Source organism: Sminthopsis crassicaudata, chromosome 3 (genome assembly GCF_048593235.1).
Source record: "Sminthopsis crassicaudata isolate SCR6 chromosome 3, ASM4859323v1, whole genome shotgun sequence".
NCBI classification, from domain to species: domain Eukaryota; kingdom Metazoa; phylum Chordata; class Mammalia; order Dasyuromorphia; family Dasyuridae; genus Sminthopsis; species Sminthopsis crassicaudata.
This window is the reverse complement of record NC_133619.1, coordinates 580,580,582-580,595,773: the sequence shown is the minus strand read 5'-3', so window position 1 is coordinate 580,595,773 and position 15,192 is coordinate 580,580,582. Positions and strand designations below refer to the sequence as shown.

At 36.7% G+C, this 15,192-nt stretch overlaps 1 protein-coding gene across 1 annotated transcript; it reads right to left on the bottom strand.

The window, feature by feature from the left end:
- Positions 1-2,091: 2,091 nt before the first annotated feature.
- Positions 2,092-3,528, bottom strand: LOC141563620 (heterogeneous nuclear ribonucleoprotein H2-like). The gene has a single exon (XM_074304977.1). It carries the CDS (start codon positions 3,526-3,528, stop codon positions 2,131-2,133), a length of 1,398 nt encoding a protein of 465 aa, XP_074161078.1. The 3' UTR covers positions 2,092-2,130.
- Between the last annotated feature and the right edge of the window lie 11,664 nt (positions 3,529-15,192).

Genomic DNA, 15,192 nt, shown 5'->3' with positions numbered 1-15,192 from the left:
CTCTGTCCATCATTGATCAACTGGAAGTGAGTTGGATCTTCTTTATGTTGAAGATTTCCACTTCCATCAGAATACATCCTCATACAGTATTGTTGTTGAAGTGTACAGTGATCTTCTGGTTCTGCTCATTTCACTCAGCAACAGTTGATTTAAGTCTCTCCAGGCCTCTCTGTATTCCTCCTGCTGGTCATTTCTTACAGAGCAATAATATTCCATAACCTTCATATACCACAATTTACCCAACCATTCTCCAACTGATGGACATCCATTCATCTTCCAGTTTCTAGCTACAACAAAAAGAGCTGCCACAAACATTTTGGCACATATATGTCTCTTTCCGCTCTTTAGTATTTCTTTGGGATATAATCCCAGTAGTAGCGCTGCTGGATCAAAGGGTATGCACAGTTTGATAACTTTTTGGGCATAATTCCAGATTGCTCTCCAGAATGGCTGGATTCTTTCGCGATCATTACATAATCTTATTAATGTGTACAGTATTCTCTTGGTTCTGCTCACTACACTCAGCATCAGTTCATGAAAAGCTTTCCAGGCTTTTCTGGAGATCAGCTTGCTCATTATTTCTTGTAGAATAACATTACATCACCTTCATATATCACAACTTATCTCCCAATGGATGGGGATCCACTCAATTTCCAATTCTTTGCCTCTACAAAAAGAGCCACTACAAACATTTTTGCACGTGTAGGTCTTTCCCCCTCTTTTATGATCTCTTTAGGATATAGACCCAGTAATGAGACTGCTGGATCAAAGATATGCACAGTTTTATAACCCTTTGGGTATAGTTCTAAATTACTATCCAAGATGGTTGAAACATTTCACAAATCCACCAATAATGTATTAGTGCCCCAGTTTTCCCACATTCTCTCCAACATTTAGCATTATCTTTTCCTATCATCTTAGCCATTCTGAGAGATGTAGAGTGGTACCTCAGAGTGGTCTCAATTTGGATTTCTCTAAACAACAGTGATTTAGAGCATTTTTCATGTGAATAGCTTTAATTTCTTCCTCTCAAAACTATTTATACTCATTTTTTGACCATTTATAAATTGGCAAATGATTTGTATTAATCAGTTCTCTGGCACATGTTTTTGATGGAATACTATTATTCCATTCTTATTGTTATAAGAAATGAGGAAGGTTTTTTAAGACACAAAGGGACACAAAGGGAAGTGAGCAGAACCAAGGGAACATCATATACAATAACAGCAATATTGTATGATCATCTGCTATGATTGACTTAGGTATTCTCAGGAATCCAATGATCCAAGACAATTGTGAAGAGCTTATGATCTATTTACCCTCAGAGAATGAATTGATGGAGTCTGAATGTACATCAAAGCATAATTTTAAAACCTTATTAGTCTATTTTTTTTTGTCTATTTTCATTGTTGTTGGATCATTTTGATCATATCTGACTCTTTTTGACCCCCATTTTCTTTTGCAACATGTCTAATATGGAAATAAGTTCTGCATGCTTACACATGTGTAAACTATAGCAAATTAGTTGCCTTCTTATTGAGGGAAGAGAAACATGAAGAGATTTCAGAACCCAAAATTTCAAAAGTAAAATTTTATTTTTATAAAATAAATGGTAAAACTTTTTTTTTTGTTTTACATTTAATTGACAAAATAAATAATTTTAAAAACATGTCTACCAAAATGAATTTAGCATTCCTAGTTGTCTGGCATGACAGTAATATTTAACAAACCTGAAATTGCTTTAACCTCAATACTTATGCACATTCATAAAATATAACTTAAGAAAAATGGAAAATTTTTTAGCAATTATAATCTTTATAAGTTTGCTTATTACATCATGAATGGATGTTTTCTTATTTTCTAAAAATATAAAGCTTGGAATTTTGAAAAACAGTTCTGAGTCTAATAAGAGTATTTGAAGCTTGTTCTTTGCTTTTTTTTTTCTTGCTGAAGCAATCGGGATTAAGTGATCACACAGCCCAGGATCACTCAGCTAGGAAGTGTTAAGTGTCTGAGGTCATATTTGAATTCAGGTCCTCCTGACTTCAGGGCTGGTGCTCTCTCACTACACCAATTACACCAATTAGCTGCCCCTTTGATTTTTTTTTTTTTCTCAAGATTAACTAAGAATCAATAATGAGGGTACATTACTGATTCACTTCCCATACTGGACATGCCTGTTATTTGTTCCATTCTATCCATTCCCACAGAAACAGAGCTCCCCCAATTGTTGTAGCTGTTGTTCATCTCTCCTTGGTTCTCTATGCAATATGTGGTTGAAAAATTGGAGTTTTCCTGTAAAACTTGATCACTTTTGCTCATGCTGATCTGCCCATCGTAGGCTCCTGCAGAAGCCTCATTCAGCTCCTGACCAGATGGACTGCCATAACCAGGCAGGTTTGACAAGCCCATGCCCCCCATCATTTGGGGATCATAAACACCACTGTCTGCTGCTGCTACAGAATTGAGGAAGAGTTCTATGTACCTGTGCTGCATATTTGCTTTATCTTTTGACATGGCTGCCACGGCATCTTCATGGGTAGCAAACTCCACATCGGCTTCTCCAGTCACTCTGCCATCAGCTCCAACCTCAATGTAAGCTCCCACCGGTTTGAGTGGTGAGAAAAAGTCATAGATATCCTTTTCAGTAGCTTTATAAGGCAGCCCTCTCATGTGCACAAAATGGCCCGCAGGACTCTGGAAGGTAGACCAGCCGGATCCGTAGCTGTCGCCAGACACGGCTAAAAAGTACCTGGGGTCTCTCCCAAAGTGATAGTCATTACTGTACCCAACGTAGTCTTCGTAGCCTCCATACATGATTTCATGGGCACCGTATCTCATTCCCTCAAGCCCCGCTCCTCTCCCGAGGCTGCCATAGTATCTGCCGGTCGGAGGTCTGTCGTAAGGGCCCGGACGCTGCCTCACCATTTTCTTCTGAGGCAGATCATAATGAGTGTGAACTTCTGCCTGGCTGCTCTTGAAGATTTCAATGTATCTGTGGCCCATTCTCTCCTTATGTTTCTCTAAGGCCTTTTCAGCGATCTCTTGTGAAGCAAACTGCACGAAGGCTTCCCCGCTGTTCCTCCCTCGGAAGTCTACCTGCAGCATTATCCCATTCGGCATGATTTCCAACCCTGAAAAAAACTGAACGATGTCTTCCTTGTTGCAGTTAAATGGGAGCCCTCTAAGACGCACGTAGCCATCGCCCGCAGGGTCAGGACTATTGGGAGCAGTGTGCTTCAGGGTCCAATCCATCTCCACACCGTTGGACCTGAACACTTCCACATATCTGTGCGCCATGGTCTCTCTGTGTTTTTTCAGAGCCAGTTCGACCTCTTCTTCAGACTCAAGCTCCACAAATGCCTCTCCACTCGGTCTCCCCTCTCTGGTATAGATGAAGTGAATTCCTGCCACCCCATTTCGAATTCTGCAGCCAGAGAAGAAGTGTTGGACATCACTGGCCGAGCACGACCAAGGCAAGCCCCTGACCTTCACCACAAAGCTGCCTTCTGCTTTGATGCTCAGCATCGTCGTCTATTCAGCAGCAGCAGGTTGAAAAGTGCCTGTCTTGACACTTGACTTCAGTGTGTCTGCAAAGAAAATCTCCATTAATTTTGTTAATTGACTAGCTAGAGTTCTCTAAACAAATCATCATGGTATTTGTGAAAAGATTTCTCTATATAAATCATCCTCTTTGTATTTACTTTCTCAACTTCTTTCTCTTATGTTATTGATTTATCTAGAATTTCTATCACTATAGCAATGGTAAAAGAAAAAGGAAAAGTATACCTTTCTAGAATTTCACACAAAATAGATAGGAGAGAATAAAGGAAGTGACAAGACTCACAGATGGTACAGCTTTAAACTTCTCTGCACAATTTATTATACACTTTTGAAGAGAAAAGTTGAATTAAAAGGTTTTTTTTGTTTCATGTATAATTCTTTTTCACTGTTCTTTGTATCTAGAAATATTTGTTTTTCTCAATATTTGTAAAATTCAGAGTAATAAAAAAGGTGGTAACTAAAATCTTTATCTTCCAGTCAAGTCAATCAAAGAAAAAATAGTGCCAATGTGTGGAAAGAGTTCAAGTTCCAAGAACCCACAAGGAGGATCATAGATATGTGGAGTGAGAGGTCTTATTGTGCCTCTTCCTGAACTTCCCCAAGCCTATAATGCTCTTTCTTGCTTCTGTCCCCTGAAGTCAAATATCTTACTTTCTGGAGCAGCTCTTTCTGAGTGATTGTCCATTATTTACATACCATATATTTTCCATTTAAATGTTTGTTTGCATGTTATAATTTTCATTAGAATGTAAGCCCCTTGAGAACAGGAACTACGTTTTTTCCTTTCTTTGTATCCCCAGAACTTAGCACAAATGGTTATTAGCACATGATAAGAGTTTAATACTTATTGACTGCCTATTATATACATAGGTTGGTACTGCCAAGCAAAGCAGTAGCTGCTGGATCCCATCTCAGAACCTCTCCCAGAATTTAGCTGCAGCCCGTCTCATAAGCCAAGATAGTTCAGATCACCATGGTCATGATGTCTTGACACATCAAGACATTGCTCCCCTTGTGAGTGACCATAATCTAATGTTAATACCCAACTAACCACATGACAAACAACCAGTCTCTATGTTCAGATACTAAAATATTAAAATCCTTGTTTTACAGATGACAAAATTGAAGGTTAGGCAGAATAAGTAACTTTACCATTTTCATGGAACTATAACCATGTCACAGGCCCTGATTCAAATCCCAAAGCTCTGATTCCAAGTATAAATAGGCCATCTTTCAGTTTTTACAGATTTGAAAGAAAGAGCTATTTCCCCAGGAGAAATCTTACCTTTGCTATCCTGCTAGGAGGTGTCCTGGTCAGGAACACAGCTCCAACTGGAGTCCAGCTCTGAGCAAAGATTTGAAAAACTGAACTAGTCCTGCTCTCAAGTGTCTCCTCCCCTTTCTTATTTACATAAAAAGGAGTGAATTGCAGGTAGAAAGATCCCTTTGTCCCTCTTCACAAAGGACCACCCCTCAGGGCTTGGCTATCCCTCTTGCATTAAGTTAAAACCTCATTTAATTACACATTTAGCACTTTTACCTCCTTCTGAGTACCACCTAGTGTTCACACCTCAGAAACACTGAAGAGAAAATTTATCCCCTTAACCACTTGATCAGCTTATTCTCTTAAGTACTTAGTAAGTCTTGATTGCAGTCAAAAGATATTTCTGAAAGGTCTGGGAACAAAATACAAGCATTTAAGTAAGCCAATCAAGAAAGCTTCATTTTTTTCTTCCCTCAGTAACCACAGTCCCTTGAAGAAAGACATCATAGGTTCAGTGCAGCCATGCACTTCCAGAAATAAGGCACTAAAGGAGCAAAAGATAGTGACTTCTCCAGTCTCAGGAATAGTCCAGGACAAGGATAAGAATACAGAATTTCAAATGAATCAAGGAAACACCTTGAAGTAGATATTTAGGCAATAACCAAAAATAATTAGATGGTTCTTCTAATAAGTACAATGACCATTTGAAACCTGAATGCACAGAAGTGGCTGTGTAATTTGTTCTATTTTTTTTTTTCCAAAACATAGTCATAAGCATAATAATAATTTTTAAGGTTTGCTGAAGGCTCTTTATATTTATCATGTCATTTATACCTAAGAAACTTGTTTCGTCAGTATAATTTTACCCATTTTAAGGCTGGGGCAAAGAAAGCTAATTAAATACCTTGCTCTGGTTTTCACAAGTACTAATTGAAGAAGAATTGTAATTCAGGTTTTCCTGAAATTACTACCTAAATGCTTCAAATCTCCATTGCTTTCTTTTTTCTAAATTTCTTCATATATTTTTTTAATTTTTAAAAATTCATTGTTTATTTTTAACATTCTTCTTTTTAAACTTTTGAGTTAAAATTTCTTTTCCTCTCAAAGTTAAGCAATATGGCATCAATTATACATGTGCAAAACACACTTTCATCTTAGCCATTGCTTTTATTATTTTTACATTTTCAAGCTTTATTTTTATATATTTTTAATCTAGAGAGAATATTCATGCTCTTCTGACATCATAATTGTTGCTTGTCCTTCCTCTTGTTATTATTTTGCCTTGGATGATTGTGTTTCTGAGAATAGCTGAGGCATTCAGTAAATCATCATACAGTTCATTCAGGTATTTCTAGGTTTTTCTGAGAGCATCCTGCTAGTCATTTTTTATAGCACAATAATATTCCATCACTATCATATATAAACAATTTGTATTACAGCTTTTTGGACATAGTTCCAAATTGCTCTCCAGAATGATTGAGACAGTGTACAACTTCATTAATAGGGCATTAGTGTTTTAATTTTCCCACATCTTCTCCAACATTTATCACTCTCCTTTTTTGTCATGTAAACAGAAATTTTACTGTCTTAGTTTCTAAACTGTGAATTGCTAGAGCCATACAAAACAGGTTGAGAGACATGTTTTAGAGCCCAAGTAATTACTTGATTACTTTCTGAGTGAGAAATAAGTTTGCAAACTGGAAGTTCTCCTGGTCAGGAAATCTTCTTTTACTACAGGAAAGGTAGAAATTTTATACACAAATCCTAAATGAGAAGGGAAGGGAAAGGTAGATTACAGTATGATTTCAGAACCTGAGTGCTTTCTCATGACAAGGCCAGTGCAGAGCAATATGGGTGTTCTCCAATTCTGTGGAAACAGTTTGCAAGTGATTGCTTCAAATCCTGGAGGTCCTTACTTGGTGAGGGACAGGACCAGAATTCTATGACAGACAGATTCTATAAGCTTTGATTCACTTCACTTAACATACACAGGAGAGCAATATCAAGACTTGATTGATCATTTCAAGTCAGAGTTCACTGGAAAAATGATTTCTCTGGAAAATCTAGATTAGTATATTTATCATATGTATTATATTGATAATTATGAAAGTCATAATATTTTTTCCAGTCATACACAGTATATAGTATGTAGTTCAAAGTTGTTTAAATTTGCAGTTCTCTAATCAATTTAGAAATTTTTTTCATGGAACTACAGGTAACTTAGATTATTTTGTCTGAAAACTTCCTGTTCATCTCTTCACTATTTATCAGTTGAGTAATGGTTCTTATTCGCATAAATTTGACTCAGTTTTCTATATATTTGAGGTCTATATAAATAAAATCTAATTCAAAGAAACTTACTGTAAACATTTTTTTCACAGTAATGATTGCTGTGTATTTCTCTCCATCCTATTTCCCCATATTTCATATTTCTTTCTCTTCTTTCACCTTGTCCATTTTCAAAAATATTTTGCTTCTGTTCCCCAATCTATCCTCCCTTTTATCAGCTACAAACTCCCTTTTTATATGTGTGGACTCTGAAAAGAACTCCACCAGTCTTTCACCTTTCTGTTAAAGACTTCTGTCAACCTTGTAAATTTTCTTAGACTGAAAAAGTATCTCATGCTAACTTTTTGTTTGCTCTGCTGCACCAAAATTTTATTTAAGACATTATTTTAAAGTTGTTTAGAGGGAAATATTGGGGAGAGTTCAGCTGGATGGGCTGTCCTTAATCTATTCTCTTGGTTCTGCCTGTACTTCTTTCTTTCTTTTTTTTTTTTTTTAATTCATTTTTCCAAATTATCCACTCCCTCCCTCCACTCCCTCCCCCCAATGACAGGTAATCCCATACATTTTACATGTGTTACAATATAACCTAGATACAATATATGTGTGTAAATACCATTTTCTTGTTGCACATTAATTATTAGCTTCCGAAGGTATAAGTAACCTGGGTAGATAGACAGTAGTGCTAACAATTTACATTCACTTCCCAGTGTTCCTTCTCTGGGTGTAATTATTTCTGTCCATCATTGATCAACTGGAAGTGAGTTGGATCTTCTTTATGTTGAAGATTTACACTTCCATCTGAATATATCCTCATACAGTGTTGTTGTTGAAGTGTACAGTGATCTTCTGGTTCTGGTCATTTCACTCAGCAACAGGTGATTTAAGTCTCTCCAAGCCTCTCTGTATTCCTCCTGCTGGTCATTTCTTACAGAGCAATAATATTCCATAACCTTCATATACCACAATTTACCCAACCATTCTCCAATTGATGGACATCCATTCAATTTCCAGTTTCTAGCTACAACAAAAAGAGCTGCCACAAACATTTTGGCACATACAGGTCCCTTTCTGCTCTTTAGTATTTCTTTGGGATATAATCCCAATAACAGCAATGCTGGGTCAAAGGGTATGCACAGTTTGATAACTTTTTGGGCATAGTTCCAAACTGTTCTCCAGAATGGCTGGATTCTTTCACAACTCCATCAACAATGTATCAGTGTCCCAGTTTTCCCACATCCCCTCCAACATTCATCATTATTTGTTCCTGTCATCTTAGCCAATCTGACAGATGTGTAGTGGTATCTCAGAGTTGCCTTAATTTGCATTTCTCTGATCAGTAGTGATTTGGAACACTCTTTCATATGAGTGGAAATAGTTTCAATTTCATCATCTGAGAATTGTCTGTTCATATCCCTTGACCATTTATCAATTGGAGAATGGTTTGGTTTCCTATAAATCAGGGTCAGTTCTCTACATATTTTGGAAATGAGACCTTTGTCAGAACCTTTCCTTTTAAAAATATTTTCCCAATTTGTGACTTCCCTTCTAATCTTGTTTGCATTAGTATTGTTTGTACAGGAACTTTTTAGTTTGATGTAATCAAAATCTTCTATTTTGTGATCAATAATAATCTCTAGTTCTCTGGTCATAAATTCCTTCCTCCTCCACAGGTCTGAGAGGTAGACTATTCTCTGTTCCTCTAATCTATTTATGATCTCATTCTTTATGCCTAAATCATGGACCCATTTTGATCTTATCTTGGTATATGGTGTTAAGTGTGGATCCATATCTAATTTCTGCCATACTAATTTCCAGTTTTCCCAACAGTTTTTTCCAAATAATGAATTATTGTCCCTAATGTTGGTATCTTTGGGTTTGTCAAAGATTAGATTGCCATAGATTGTACTTCTTTCTTGAAAGATCATCCTGAATTTGCTCCTATAACCTCAGTCTTCCTCCAGGGTTTCACTTTCTTTCCATTCTGCTCCATCTCTATTGGCATACTCCAATAGAACTTGAACCATAGAACAAATAGATCTTGGACTATCACAATCTCTGACATCTAATTACTTTTATTTCATGAAACCAAGTCTAATCAAGTCATAAATATTTACAGTGTCTATTATATTCCAAGTATTATGCTAAACACTGGATTACATATGAATTATTCAACAAATATAAACCTTGAATGTATTTCCTCCCACCCCCCTTTTGAAAAATAGGAACTACAATTATTGTTATTGTTATTATTATTTTATTTATTTATTTATTTATTTTGCTGAGGCAATGGAGGTTAAGTGACTTGGCTAGGGTCCCACAGCCAGGAAGTCTTAAGTGTCTGAGGCCAAAATTTGAACTTAGATCCTCCTGACTACAGGGCTGATGCTCTATCCACTTCTCTACCTAGCTGCCTCCAATTATTTCATTATAGTTTAATAGACTAAAAATGTAGACACCTCTCCAACCAATTAGTGACCTAATATCAGAAATTCCCCTTAATCCCATGAAAGGATAATTGCATCCTCTGTTGTAACGACTATCAATCAATAAATCAATTAATATCTATATAAGCTGATTGCTCTGTACTAGACACTGTGCCAAACCTCAGGAACACAAAAAAGAAGCAAAAGACAGGAGCTTAAAATCTAATGGAGAAGACAACATGCAAATAAATATGTACAAAGCAAGCAATATACAGAATAAATTAAAAATAATGCTCTAGAATCTTAAGGCTTGGGAAAAGCTTTCTGTCAAAGATACGATCTCAGTTGGAGTTTTAAAGGAAGCTAAGAAATTCAGGAAGCAGAGTTGAAAAGGCAGAACAGAGAGCTATGAGATGGAGCATCTCAGTTATGGAATAATCAACAGGCCTGTGTCAAAGAGTACATGGTAGGGAGTAAAATGTTAGAAGAATAAAAAGGGAGTCGTAGGGTAGATTATGAAGGACTTTTAATGCCAAACAGAGGATTTTATATATGATCCTGGAGATGATAATGTGTCACTGGAGTTTATTAAGATGGAGTATAATATGGTTAGAGTTGTACTTCAGGAAAATCAATTTGTTGGCTGAGTGGGGAGATATTTAAGGCAGGTAGATCCACCAGCATAAATTTCTGATTGTCCAGGTGTGAGGTTGTGAGAACTTGTATCTGCAGTTAGAGGGGAAATGAAAGGTAAAATCCACAGGCCTTGAAAAGGGCTCAGATGTAGGGGATGGAAGACAATGTGAGAAATAATGAGGAGTTAAAGATGTCTCCTAAGTTGTGAACCTGAGGGACTGGAAGGATGATGTTGGGGAAATTTAATGAGTTCTCTTTTGGGCAAGTTGAATCCAATTTGAGATATCTCAAAAGCAGAAAGTTCAGGAAAGGATAGCTTTGTGAATTGTCAAATTCACAAATTTTACATATATATATATTGTTCTTGCCAAAAATAATGGAGTGTTTTTTCCATTTCCTTCTCTAAGAGAAGATGCAGAAGTTAGCAATACAAAACAACAGTCCTTCTCACTTTAGAGGAATGAGCTACCATCTTCAAATGAATGATCTGAGCCAGAGTCCATCAATAGAGACTATCAAAATATAGTGCTAGGCTTTTGCAATAAGAAAACATGATTAAGGTCACTTATTCCACAAACAGTGAGAATTCTCACTGCTCAAATTTTCACCTTGATACTGATTCAAATATATTCATATAGGCATTTGGCTTTCTTCTAGGATCTTTAATGGACTTTCAATAAAATGCAATTGTTTTTCTAATCAGTATCTAGGAATTTGAATAACCATGCTATTATACAGATGGATCATGAAGGGGTTATATTGTAGGCAATAAAACATCAAGCAAGATTCTGTTTCAACTTAAGGAAAATGCATAATCTGGAGAAAGAGGCCTATTTTCTTCAGCCAGGTATGTCAGTCTGAGAAGTCCCTTTCTCTTGATACTCTCAAGTTACACTTGGTTTGGTGCAGCTTTTCTTCCTGGCAAATATTGCTAGCAATTTTTTCTGCCAATTTTAACTTAAGTAGCACACAACAGAAAGGACCATATATACAATGACAACTATAAAACATAGAGAAACTGTAAACATCCTATGTTTTTCTCCAGAAAAAGAGAAATCCCTGAATCATGTCATGTCAGGAAACCAGAGCAATACATGCCCCCTCTTCTGTTAAAAGGAATTTTCTTGCTCTGACAAAGAGCACTTGCTCCTTTACAAGTCTGGTCATTGACAGAATTCAGGAAACTGATGGACTGAACTTATATATTTACTTCGCTAAAAAAACAAAAACAAAAAAAAAAAAACCCTTCAATGCAATATTGAAGAATAACATACAGAAAGAAAAATCATATCTAAAATTCTTACTGGTATCCACTTGAAAACTTAAGTTTACAAACAAAAATGATTCTCATTTCATATTAGAAATGCTAAAGAAAATAGGATAGGTTTTCTCCAATGTATTACTTCAACAGACACTTAACAGATCAGATTGTAAAGGTCACTTATATACTTCCTTTCAGCCTTACTCTTGACATTCTAGAGAAGAATCAAACTTCTCTGACTTGACAGAGGCATGTTGAGCTTGTTTGGTTGAGTAATCATTGTTTGGTTTGACAGTTGCCTGTTATTCTGTCACCATCCACAACTTTATCTGAAAACTTTATTTATCAGCAAAGATAGTTTTTGATGTGTCAAGTCCCTGAGTCTGCTAGAGCTGCCTCACTGCTGATAGTGGGATGTGGGGGATGAATTCTGACTGGGCTTAGAGTCCGTAATCATCAGTTCTTAGAGTTTTTTTAAACATTCTTTTGGATTCTGACTTACACTGTGAAAGCAGCTGAAGTTGCTTTATCTTTGATACATAAGACCAATACTGGAAAACCAGACCATACTGGAGTGGGTCTGTTTTGCCATTTTGTTGCTCATATGACTCAAAAATCTGTCAAGATCTTTTTGGATCTTGCCTTAGTCATCCAATGTGGAAATCCCCCTCTAACTTTGTGTCACTTGCCAATTTGATAAGCATGCTATCTGTGACTTTAACCAAGTCATTGATAAAAATGTTAAACCATTCAGGGCAAAACAGAGTCCTGGGAACTTCCAGTAGACAGCTCCTGCCTACGTGAGATATATTTGTTAATGATTACTTGAATCTTGATATTCTACCAGTTCCAAATGCAACTACTTGAACCAATGTCCAACAAGCATGAGATTTTATCAAGTGATAATTCTTATTCTGCTTATCTCCAGAGGGAAGAATTAGAAGCAGTAGGTATTTAGTCTTGGGAAAATGTTCCAACATTTATGCTTTGGGAAGTTCTTACTCTCTAGAAGTCCTTCACTTCTACACGGGATGATTACTTGCCAGGAATGCTGTCAAAGGGATTCTTGTCAGAATGTGGGTTGGATTAGACAGACTAGAGAAACTACATGGAGTAGTGGGTAGAGTGTAACAATTGGAGTCAGAAAGACCTGAATGTGAATCTTGCCTCAGACCCTTTCTACCCTTCTAACCCCTTTGTAGTTACAACCTCTTTGTACCTCAGTTTCTTCACCTGTAAAATGTAATAATAGCATCTCTCACAAGGGATTGAGAGAATCAAATGAGCTAGAAGACTTTGTAAACCTTAGAGCACTTATATAAATGCTAGTTATTATTTTTAAGATTTCTGAAGTTTTCCAACTTAGAGATTCGGGGATTCTTATTAAGCCTCAGAACTCATCTCTTGCTTAGGGTAAAGAAAGTTAAAGTTTGACCCTCTTTCTACTAAATCACATTGTTTCAACCCTTTGAGAAAGAGAAAAATCAGGTCCCTTACATCTGAAGCCATGAAGAGGTGGTTTTCTTTTAAGAAAATCCAATGTTTAGCTAGGAGAACTAGGTTTTCTCTAGAGAAATTCAGGGAAACCCTACAGCGCTCATCAATATCCTAAATTGGTTCCCCCTTCAACTTTTCTTTTTGAGTCCTGGCTGGATTCCCATAGGTTCCTTCAGTCAACAGGGAAGCTGAGCATAGACCTGGGACTGAAGGAATTCAAACTGAGAGGTAGGTCTCTAAGGCAGAGTTCAGTGTCCTGGCCCCTCCACCTACTAACTAATCCCCCTCTGGATTACCCCTAATTGTCCAGGGCTTTCCATGGACTAATTTAGACCACAACTGCCTCCTACTGGGACTTTTTGGTTATTTTTTGCACTAGGAGGAAGGAGGGACCTGGTTTCCTCCAAGGTCAACACATAAATTCCTGGTTTGGGCAATTTCTGTAAAATCCTGGTCCTCAGCTCCTGGCCTGAGGATGTCTTTGTGAAGGTCTAAGGGGTGAGTGGTACCATCCAAGGAAGCCTCCTACCGCAAGCAGAACTTTAGTTGCACTTTTAGTCTTTGCCAAGACAGTTTGGGGAGTGACCCAGGAAGGAACCTACTGGCCACTAGAAGTCCTGACCAAATTCTCAGAAGCAAAAGGTCAAGGAAGTTTCCCCAGAAAATCAAGGGGTATCTAGATGCTTGTGAAGTCCTGGAGCTGGGCAGGAGCCCATTTAGAGGCTGTGACCCTGGGCATTTTTCCAGCTGAGAAACCAACATGAAAAGCAGGTATGGGTGAAAAAGAACTAGATATAGGGGGTAAAGCAGATGTGGCTATGTCTGGGTCAGATTTCTTGTTGCCCCCCCCAAAAAAAAAGATGCTGTGCCCTGTTAGTGATGGGATGGAGCACTTTGTAGAGCCCTTTAAGACTTAAAAAATTTCTTTCTTCTCAAAAATCCTATGAGGAAGGGAGTGCAAGAATTATTATTCCCATTTATAGATGAGGAAATTGAAAATAAGTGACCTACCTAAATTTAGTTTGATTTCCTCATTTCCTACTCTAATTCCTTGAATCTCTTTCTCGGCTCTTATTGCCGAGGCTAGCGTTTCTAGTACTATATTGAATAGTAATGGTGATAGTGGGCAACCTTGTTTCACTCCTGATCTTACTGGGAAAGGTTGCAGTTTATTTCTATTGCATATTATGCTTACTGACAGTTGTAAATCTATGCTCCTGATTATTCTAAGGAATAGTCCATTTATTCCTATACTCTCAAGCGTTTTTAGTAGGAATGGATGTTGGATTTTGTCAAATGCTTTTTCTGCATCTATTGAGATGATCATATGGTTTTTATTAATTTGATTATTAATATGGTCAATTATACTAATAGTTTTCCTAATATTAAACCAGCCCTGCATTCCTGGTATAAATCCTACTTGATCATAGTGTATTATCCTGGGGATGATTTTCTGAAGTCTTTTTGCTAATATCTTATTTAAGATTTTGACCTACCTAAATTTAGATATTTTAGTAAGGATTGGATTCAGGAGAGATCTGAGTTCACATTCTGATTCCAAGTTCAGAATTTCTCTACTGTCAAACTACCTTTCTGTTGTGATACTTCCTATTTACTGATTACTTCTCTGTATTATATCTGATCTAAATGATCACTTTTGACTCTTTTCTGAATTTAAAGGAAATGTGTCCTCAGACTATAGCATCTCTATATCTTAGGATACACATCTAGGACCATTTGGGTTGATTTACATGTGTCTGTGAAGGCAAGTGATAAAGGGGATAGTTATGAGGGATTTATATGTATGAGTTCCTTTATAAGAACAAATGAGGTAATATTTGTAAAGTTCTTAGTACAGTGTCTCGCACATAGTAGATGCTTGACAAATATTCATTTCCTTACTTTTTTATTCCAGATATTTCTAATTCCACAGAAAGATTAGTATAGTGCAAAGGACATTTACTTTGGAATTGGAAAATCTGGATTTTACATCTGATTCTAGAACTAATTGAGTAACATTTGGCAAATGAAATAATTCAACATTGGTGATCCTCAGTTTTTTTCTGTAAAATAAGGATAGTGATCCCAAACTATCTCCCTCATAGAATTATTAAAAAGTTCAAATGAAATGATAATAGCTGACATTTATATAATGCTTTGCCATTTACAAGATGCTTTGCCTAAATAAAATTAATTACAATATTGTTATTATTACTGTTTTTCTAGACTTCTATGTGCTTAGTATCACTTTTTGTTCT